Source organism: Leuresthes tenuis, unplaced genomic scaffold, assembly GCF_036924035.1.
Source record: "Leuresthes tenuis unplaced genomic scaffold, fLeuTen1.0.hap1 SCAF_21, whole genome shotgun sequence".
In the NCBI taxonomy this organism is placed as follows: domain Eukaryota; kingdom Metazoa; phylum Chordata; class Actinopteri; order Atheriniformes; family Atherinopsidae; genus Leuresthes; species Leuresthes tenuis.
The window spans coordinates 15712622-15722666 of NW_027325375.1; the positions used below are offsets into that span (position 1 = coordinate 15712622).

Below are 10045 nucleotides of genomic sequence, written 5' to 3' on the forward strand. Positions count from 1 at the left end.
TAATTTGCAAATAAGCTCACTTATATTGAGAAGAAGGCACAATGGAGTCGGTTGATGAAGAGGGTAACAACTCATCCAACACACCTGCACAACGTTAAGCAGCTTCCTCGTTCACAGACAACAAGCGCTCCACGTTGCCTCATTCATTTAACTTGCCTACTGTACACTGTGTTCAACGTAGTGAATTCAATACTATGGCAAACACACTACACTACTACCAGCTTCAGCATGCTTAGACAGAAATATTTTTGTATCCACGCGCCTCAGAAAACTTCAGTGACGTTTCACAAAAGACAGCCAATGGGAAAACGTCTTCTATTAGGACAATGAAAAGTCTCTGACCAATCGGAGGAGCGACAGACTGGGCGCTGCCCAATGGCGTGCCAGCCCCGTCGAGTAACGTTAAGAGAGCTGAAGACACTGCGTATCGCCTGTGTTCCCTCATACACAGCCATTGCAGAGCATTGAGATCCAGCGATAGTCACTAGGTGAGTATCATACACACGAATATTTTAAGTGTTCGTAATGGTGAGAATGACGATAACATCCCAAAATATCTTACTTGTACATTTGACATGGGCTAATAGAAAACATTTTATTGCTTGAAAATGATTTTATGCTGTTTTAAAATAACATAAATAGCCGGCGCTAAGCAGGTAACATATTACTCTGCCTGGGAGTGTGGAGCAGACGCGCTGTAAAAAGGAAGAAATGAATATTAACTTTGACTAAATTCGACAAAAACAGCGAATTTAGTCAAATGCGAAAAATTTTGTTTATTAATCTTGTGTCGTTTGTACAAAATGGGGTTGAAACAATTGGTAGTTATCGCGTATAAATTCAGGAATGTCTAGCGGACGACACGGTTAGCGACAATGGTAGAAGACTCACCGTTAGCTAGCCATTGGCATTGCAGTGCATTGCGAAGCTGAACGTCTGTCATGTGAAGACTGAGGAGAGAGTGCATGTCTGAATTCAAACATTAAAATTAGTATAAACAGAAGAAAAAGAAAGACCGATTGAATAACAATTTGGATATATATTTGGTCGCCACAATTCACCCGACAAGATTGTGAAAAAATTACCTCATGATCTGCGCTTTACTGTAATGGCTGACTGTATTCGCATAGGAAACAAGGCAGCGAGGCAAATGGGAAGCCAGTGACAGAGGCGCAGTTCAGTTCAACTTTTTCTAACCGGGTTTTCTTGAGAATCAAACCCGCAACTATAAAATGTAACGACGGCAAAATAAAGTTCAATCTTTCGTGATTCGAATGACGTCAAAGAGAGATTTTTCCGATGCTGGGAAAGGGTTTAAATCGGGGCTTGAAATGAAGTAGTCACCGCGGTCGCTCTGCCCTCTATTGCATGCAGTGCAATGGCTGTGCGCTGACACAAAGAGAAGGAGCCATATTCTCCATGTTAGTGGATGAAGACGAGCGGCCATTAGGAGCTCATAGAAACCAAGTCAGTAGCACAGCCCGCTCATAGACACAGTACAGACCCAATGTATTACTATAGAAGGCGGCTAGTGCAATAGGAATCAATCGGGGAAGAATTTTGTCAAGATCGCCGGCTTTCTGGACAAATTTGTCGTGTTGCAAAGCGAACTGGGAGGCGGGAGGAGACATTTGAGGGGGACTTTCTTTCACGAAGAAGGCATTCTCACAAAATGGAAGAAGAAATATTGCCGTCGTTGTTGACCTCCTTTTCCTCAACAAGAGCCTATGCGCCATTACTACTTCGCTCGACGCAGCTTACTTGGGACTTACAGTAGCGTTTAATAGGGGGAAAATAACGTTATAAGATGCATTTTAAAACAGTTTGTCAAATTGTTCTCAAAATACATGAAAACAAAGGCTTTTAGAACAGGAGTTAGGAATCACACAGGATTGCACTTTTAAGTGTCACATTTTCAATAAATACGTCTTTTTTGTGATTTGTCATTTTTTTGTGTCGAACTCATTAGATGAATGAAAACATGAACGCTATTAAAACGGGGCTTTTCGGTGGCCTGATTCTCTTTGCAGATTAGGTTTAAAGGCGTATATTTGTCATTTTTTCGCAACAAATATCCACAGATTCCGAAAACCCAGAGCGGGCTGCGGTTCATGTTGTGCAGCTGAACTTTGGAAACTTGTCGTTTTGTGTAGGGATGGATACGGAGCGGAGAGCGTCTGCGAATAAAACACCAATTTACGGCTGTTTTGTCTGGTGTCATGCGTTTACGTAGTTTTAAGCCACCTTAATGGGAGCAGACCGCGGACGACTGATTTTTATGCAAAGGCCACGGAATAGATTGCGTCGATAAATAAAAGTCATTTTGATCGCATCTGCTCCGTCCGTGCTGAGCGTTTTTTATTAATATTATTATAATGGACTGTTAACTAATCCTAACAGTTTCATTGCAGCGGGGGCGGGTTACTAAAATAGTGCAACCAGTAGTAAGGGTCAGTAGAAGAAAATAAGATGCCTCCATTGTGTAGTAAGGAGTGTGACAGGCCGGTAAGAAATATGAAAAGCAATGTATTTTTCTTATTTAGGACACATTCAGAGGACAACTGTTGATGCTGATATTTATCCATAGTCCTCATAACAATGGCCTGTACATTTCTAAGATGTTTTTTGCTTTTGCGAGTGTGCAATTGATTATATTTTTAAAACATTTGTCATCAGATACTGCCATCAAGATGGGGAAAGATCCAACTAAGCCGAGGGGGAAGATGTCCTCCTATGCGTATTTTGTCCAGACCTGCCGGGAGGAGCACAAGAAGAAGCACCCTGATGCTTCAGTGAACTTTGCCGAGTTCTCCAAGAAGTGCTCTGAGCGATGGAAGGTAGTGCATGAAGACGATCATAAAACCTAGTCCTGGTCAACATCGTTTTTGGTGTAGTTAGGACAGTTCAGGATGTTGTCTGTGATTGCAGCTGAACAGATTGAGCAGAAAAATGCAGAACCATTCCACACCGGAATTTGTGTTTGTGTTGCAACACATGGCTAATAAGCAAGATGACTCTGCTTTCAGACAATGTCTGCTAAGGAGAAGGGCAAATTTGAAGATTTGGCCAGACAGGACAAGGCCCGCTACGAGAGGGAGATGATGAGTTACGTTCCAGCCAGGGGAGGCAAGAAGAAGAAGTTCAAGGACCCTAATGCCCCCAAGAGACCCCCGTAAGTACTAAAAGTTGATGCTTTGTGATTTCTGCAATCTCCTGCAATGGAAAGTCTTTTAAAAGGACGCCGTTCTGAATCGTTCCCTGAGAAGTCGCAGCATTAATCATAATGTCTTGTTTAAATAACTAATTACTTTTTTTTTTTTTTTGCGTCCCCCCCAGATCTGCTTTCTTCATCTTTTGCTCAGAGTTCCGCCCTAAGGTGAAAGGTGAGAGCCCAGGTCTGACAATCGGAGATGTTGCCAAGAAGTTGGGTGAGATGTGGAACACAACCTCATCAGAGGACAAGCAGCCCTATGAGAAGAAGGCAGCTAAACTGAAGGAGAAGTATGAGAAGGTAAGGTGTTGGTGACCTGTTGCCTTGACGCTGGCAGTCGGTGGATACTTACTGATTGAGCTGTGTCTGACCAATAGTTCTCCATCTTCCCATTCCTCCTTTTGCAGGACATTGCAGCTTACCGCGCTAAGGGCAAAACGGGTGGCAGCGCACCAGCAAAAGCCCCTGCCAAGGTAGAGAAGAAGGATGACGACGATGATGACGATGAAGACGAGGATGAGGAAGAGGATGACGATGATGACGATGATGATGAGTAGATAGCAAGTGAGATAGTGGTCATATTCTTGTTTATAAAGCATTTAACCCCTTGTACACACTTCACTTACTGAAAGAAAATACATTGGTATCAAAGGGGTAAAAAAAAAATTAAAAAACGCCAACAAAAAGGCTGTGTATATCGGTTGTTTTTATGCTGTACAGTATTTTTTTTTTTCTCTCCCTCCTTTTTGTATAGTTAACACTACACAAGTATGGTGTCTGTATCCTTCTGCCAGTCTTATTTTCTTCCCAGTGGTAGTTCCTAGACCACTATCCTGCCTGGTACAGTGTAGAGGGGTGGGCTTACAGTATTTCCCTTAGCTAGCCGTGCACAGCACATAAAAACATTATGAGTTAGATTTGACGTGTTCCTTCTCTTTTCTTTTCTTTTTTTTCTTTACTTGTGTGTTTTTATTTTAAATTACATGTTATCAAAATTGACGTATCACAGTTGTTATACTGATCTTTATGTACCACTGTAATCGCAAAAAAAAAACAAAACGCCTTGTTTATTGTTGAAATTTAAATTGCTTCTGATGTCAATAAACATTTTTTTTTTTAATACTTGTGTATTTAATGATTGTCTTGAAAATCTTATCAGGTTTTGTTTAGTTCTGCAGGTCCTGAACCAGATCTATAGATGTTTGCATGTTTATCTATATGTGTGTTTGCTTTGGGGGGGCTGTTGAAGAATTATATTTAAAAAGAAAAAAAAGTATGCTGCAGCTCTATTGGAAGAAATGGGTTTTATGTACAAGATTTGCCAAAATGTATGTGAGCAACAATTGAATGTTTAACTATCTATCGATGCTTATAGCTACAATGAGACCAAAGACTTTACTGTTATTTTTCTGGAAGTGTATCAACTTTCATTATCAACCAATTGGTGAAGAAAAACTGGGTTAACACAGCGCCCAAAGAGAGTGTGTAAGCATCCAATGACGCAGGCCTTGATAAACCATTCCTATGAGGTATGACTCATCATAACTTTCTGTGTCCTGTATTTAAGCCTACTGTGGTTAAATGCAAATATGCTGCATGGTGACACTTTGCCATAGTTGAGGTACTGAGAGTTGTGGCATTCTTGCATGCAACATGCATCTCTGACTTACTGTTTTATTTAGATACAGCTGCTTCATCTCTTGTACTCCAGATCCCATCTAGGGTAAAAAAAAAAAAAAAAAAAAGCCATTTATATAAGAAGGATTATGTGCTTTAAAAATCCCAGTGACATAAGAATATGGCTAGTCCGTACGAACCTCTGAAGACCAAGCCTAAAAGCTACACATTGCGCATCGTGGTCACAGCCACGCAGCTCCTCAGCCCCAACCCCAATGGGAGAGAACCCGGAGAGGCAGGAGGTTACCAGCTCCCAGCCTAAGTATACGCAAATATTCACCGAGCAGCACTGACACGTCTGACCTGTGGTGTAAATTACAAGGATGCATCTTCTGCTGTGCTGTATATCTCCTCCGTCTCTGCACTAAGACCAGCCTTGGCCCACTAAATGAGCCCCGCAATCAAGTAGGCAAGAGGACAGGAACACACAGGGCAGCAGCTGACCTCTGCACTGCTCTGATAAAGCCTTGTGTGGCCCTGAAGGCGGCATGGCCTCCTTCTATCTCTGATCACTCCACACACTTTAAAGCTAACATTCCAGAGGATAAAGACTGCCATGGGGAAATCCCCTAAACTGTAAATCTCATCATTGGACACGTTAGCTGTCACTGTTCCTCAAAACTACAAGTGTTGTATCCAAAGCCAACCTGAGGCAAACACCATCTCAAAACATTTGACAGCTCCAAGTCAGTTCCCCTCTTTTTTTTCTTCTTTTTTTTGCGATCAATAAGCAATATGGTGCGCTCCAAGTTACAGACCTTAAATGATGCAGTTAAAAATCCCAGATTTACCCTCAAATGACCTAAAAAGGCTGTCAAATGATGCTTTCTGTACTGCAGTTGATCATGAGTGGTGAGTGGCAGGAAGGGGAAACTATGCTGAAACAGTTACAGTGCCACATGGCACCTCTCAGCTGTTGATCAGTTTCTGTGTGGGGCTTTTAAGGTCAGAACTGCAAATACAGTATAGCAGACAGGCTTAGCTACACAGCGCCACTGCTGGATCTAAAGCCTTTTAATCTTTGCCAATGCCCACTCTGAGCACAATAAGCAGTCTCAGGATGACATCTAGTGACCATAGCCTATATCTGCAGCCTAACCATTGACAATATCCACCACTATAGGAATTTCAAAGTATTTGTAGTTTAGATAGATATTGATTTAGATAGTAATGATTTGGTCCAAACAACTAAAGTCTTATCTTATACTTCAGTTCCTACAGACACCTCAAAATAGAAAGGGCATGGTGGTGTCAATTCAAGATGAATGTGGATTTTATGATTTTTCATGAAATGTGTTCTCTACAATTAAAGAAAGCATGGTTCTTGATGGCCTGCAAACCAATTTAATGAGGCCATGCTATATGAGGTTTTAGATGAGTATTCATTACTTCAGTGGCAAATGCAAATGACTGGAAGTTCCCAGACATTTTCTACCTACAGTACATAAACACAACTCTCTTTCACCCTCATTCTCAAACTTGTATATGGACACAGCAATAGGTTTCCTGGTTCTGGGACCTTTTCTGCATGGAGTTTGCATGTTCTCCGCGTGTATATGTGGGTTCTCTCCCGGCACTCCAGTTTCCTCCCACTGCCCAAAACATGCATGTCAGGTTAATTGGTGACTCTAAATTGACCCTTTGTTGTTTGTCTCAATTGTCTCTACGTGGCTCTGTTATGGAGTGGCGACCTGTCCAGGATGTACCCTGCCTCTCGCCCAGTGACAGCTAGGATAGGCTCCAGTTGTATATGTGCCGGGCACACATAGATATTAGGTTTTTCTATGACAGTGGTGTTAAATCCCACAACTATAAGGGCAGCCAACAAGCAAAAAATATACCAAACTCTAACGCAACTTTGAAAAAAGCATGTATGTTTAGATAACTCAGTGTCAGCAATTGACATATGACAATTCAGTGTCCACCTCTCCATCAGGTGAGTACTGAGCATCACCTCAGGATGACAAATGTATCAGCAGAAAAAACACAAAGGCTCAGCTTGTAAGTATAGGACAATAAAGTCTGAGCTGAGCTCATAATGATCAGTCCCACCTTGATTTAGATGCATTCGTTTCTCCCCAACAGCAAATCTTTTCTCAGAAGACACCCTGCGCAACCAAGAACCCGCAGACAGCCCATCATAACTGTACACCTATCAAGCCTTTGTTCAATGAAGTGTGCATATCAAGGCTCTGCAGCAGACAGGCGTTTTTGTTGTTTTGTTTGTTTTTCCTTTTAAAAATCAGAAACATCCCATGGGATCGTGATGCAGGAGGGGTTTTTTTTCTGTTCGGAGGCATTTTCTTTATAACAGTGTATGCCACATACCTAAAAATACAGTTCTGGTCAAAGGTTTGCATCTTGGACTGAATATCAGATAAAACTGTGCATTCAATGATTTCTTTGAAGTGCTCTTTTTCTTCTACTGAAAAAACAGATTGGCATATGTATATTTATACGTTGTGGGGTTTTTAAATCATCACTGTGTAAAATCATACAGAGATGGCTTAAAAAATTTAAACACATTCACTTAGATTTGAATTCAGTGACACTGAAAGTTCCTTTTTTGATCATGATGGACTACAACTCAGAACTTTTCTGCATCTATACATGAAAAGGACTTGTCGGACTGCACTTGTTGGATTGATGGTGAACTGTCCCATTGTAGGCCTACTGTGAGATTTACAGTGTTCCACTGTTTTTGGAAACAAAGCGACAAGTACGCCTGCTCATGAGGTGTGCACCAATTCATCATTTATGAATCCGAGGGTGACAATTGTCCCACTAAAAGGCACAAAGGATCAGCTTATTAGAACAAAACAGCTTAGAGCCACTAAAAGTTGCAGCTGACTAAATAAAAGCCCTCCAAAGGGCTGTTCTATGGTCAAACAAGACAAAGGACACGATCAAATTTATTCATTTATTTTTTGCTCGGGAATCTTCCTAACTGAGCAGAATAACCCAGAAGTGTCCGAACGTCAGCCATAATAGGAGCAAAAAGGAGAAAAAGAAAAGGAGATCCAATGGTTCCTATAAGATCTCCTTTAGCAGGAACTATACAAGACCATCCTTTATGAAAGAAAAAAAGACTATTGATGCTGTGCTATAATTCCTTGTGGCTGCAACATTCACAGCAAACCTTGATTATTTTCATTCATTCAAACTAACTGAGTATTGTACTGACTAATTTGTGTGGATAAGTATGAGGACAACAGGGTAAGGGCTCACATCATGATATTTCACTTTTCCTTTTTGAAACGCAAACCTTGATAGTAAAGTAATATTCTATACTATCACTACTATTATACAGGATATATATATATATATATATATATGAAAAAAAAATATATATGTAATCTCATGTATATATATTTACATGAGATCATCTTAGTGTGATAATGTGATAAGATTACACAGACAAAGTATCTAAAGCACTTTTTGTAGAATATTCATTGAACATCTGTAGTTTCAGTGTTACAGACCCATGCAGCTCCTCCCATATTTCCTCAACCACATGATGCTTTCCATCAAGGGAAAGGGAAAGAGATTGGAAAAAGATGCTAGGCCATCCTATTGTCAGAACAACAGGAGATAATTATTTTTTTAACTTTTCGGCCACACCCAGTGATTGAGTTGTTTGGTTACGATGACCAAAGCTATGCTTGAAGGGAATGAAGGTGAGGCAACTAGTCTCAAGAACTATGCGGCAAGTATTAATCATGGTGATAGTAGCATCATGCTCTGAAACTGTTTTTTTGCCAGTGAAATGTTATCTTGCAAAAGGCAGATGGAATTCTCCAGCATAACCCGAAACCATCAGCTTGACAGCAGAAAGACAACAAGGAACTCCAGCAGGGCAATGACGCCAAATTTCACAAGTTGGGAAATAGATTGGGCAGAATATCACTGAGCTATCATCTCTGTGAATCTAATCACTGCCTAAATTTGCAAATTGTGCTCAAAAGTTATGTTCAAATTTTCCATTAAACTTTATTGATTCTGCCAACGTCAGTGGCAAAGCATCCAACAAAAATTCTATCTCTAGCTTGTTGATGGCTGCAAAAGATATTTGTAGTGCTGCAGGTCTATCCATTAACAAAATATACTTTTGTACTGTGTTGGTTTAATACAGCCAATAACAAATACAAGTTTCAGCTTGAGTAAGAAAATACATATAAAAGATAGAAATTATTCTACTTTAGAAAAAGAAAAGTTCTAAGAAATAATTGAAAGTCTTTGCACTAACATTCATCCATGATGGTGTGCACTGTATGAAAGCCTCCAGCCAGAACTGTATATGCATGTAAGCCAGGAACAGTGTAAAAAAAGGCAATCCGCATTTTTCATACTGTTAATAATCAAGTTAAATAATTTTTTGATGCAGCAAACTCCCTGGATGCTGCATATGTGTACACTGGCCCCTCTGAATGCAACATAGATTTCCAAACAGAAATGTGTTTGAGACTGTTCTAGTGCTGGAGCGATGCAGGAGTAAAACGATTAGACAGATAGGTATGACATAGCACTTCTCATATTGGATTTGTTAGAAGCTTCTACCTCCAGTAGGTGATGCTATTGCAAAGAAAACCCTTCAGCACCTACACATTTTTGTAGCTCTTTACTGCTTGCTTTTGTTTTTTTCTCAGAGAAGCAACAGATGAGGTCTAAGTCCTTTTTTTTTATCATAGTTTGGTTAAACAGCACTGGTTTTATGTTTATAACCCAGATTCATGCACATTTAATCTCAAATTTTGTATTCTTTGTAGTGATATAGTAGTTTTTTTTAGTTTTTTTTTAAAGAATCATATCATACTATCGGTTTCTAAAGGATGCTTTATCAGATTTCTACAAGCTTGAGACAAGTCAGTGAATAAAGGGTGTAGTATGTTTGATTTCTATTGCATTTCTAAGTGTTGCAAACAGTTGAGTAGGCGGTGACAAATGACAAATGTTGAGTTCTTGTGAAATCGCATTTGTCACCCTGCACTCTTGGCTGTATCTTCTTTTGTCTGTGTATTTCAATCTTTTGATTTAAAACCGTATTGATATTTTGGCAGTGAAGATAAGTGTTTGTATGATCAACGTAAACAAACCACATGTACTTCAGCCAAAAACATAGGGGGGGGGGGGCAGTAAAGGAGTCCACTCAGGCTGTTT

At 40.2% G+C, this 10045-nt stretch overlaps 1 protein-coding gene across 1 annotated transcript; it reads left to right on the top strand.

Moving 5' to 3' along the window:
• The first annotated feature begins 388 nt into the window (after positions 1–388).
• Positions 389–4327, top strand: hmgb1a (high mobility group box 1a). Its single transcript, XM_072374492.1, has 5 exons — positions 389–488; positions 2677–2837; positions 3027–3172; positions 3337–3511; positions 3619–4327. The coding sequence occupies exons 2-5, from the start codon at positions 2691–2693 to the stop codon at positions 3766–3768; spliced, it is 618 nt and encodes a 205-aa protein (XP_072230593.1). The 5' UTR covers positions 389–488; positions 2677–2690; the 3' UTR covers positions 3769–4327.
• Positions 4328–10045: the final 5718 nt, after the last annotated feature.

What these genes read in the sequence shown, in the direction of transcription:
- hmgb1a (XM_072374492.1), top strand. Translation starts at nt 2,691, where the DNA reads ATGGGGAAAGATCCAACTAAGCCGAGGGGGAAGATGTCCTCCTATGCG. An exon ending in AGTGCTCTGAGCGATGGAAG is followed by an intron (nt 2,838 to 3,026) that starts GTAGTGCATGAA and finishes CTCTGCTTTCAG; the next exon opens with ACAATGTCTGCTAAGGAGAA. An exon ending in AATGCCCCCAAGAGACCCCC is followed by an intron (nt 3,173 to 3,336) that starts GTAAGTACTAAA and finishes CGTCCCCCCCAG; the next exon opens with ATCTGCTTTCTTCATCTTTT.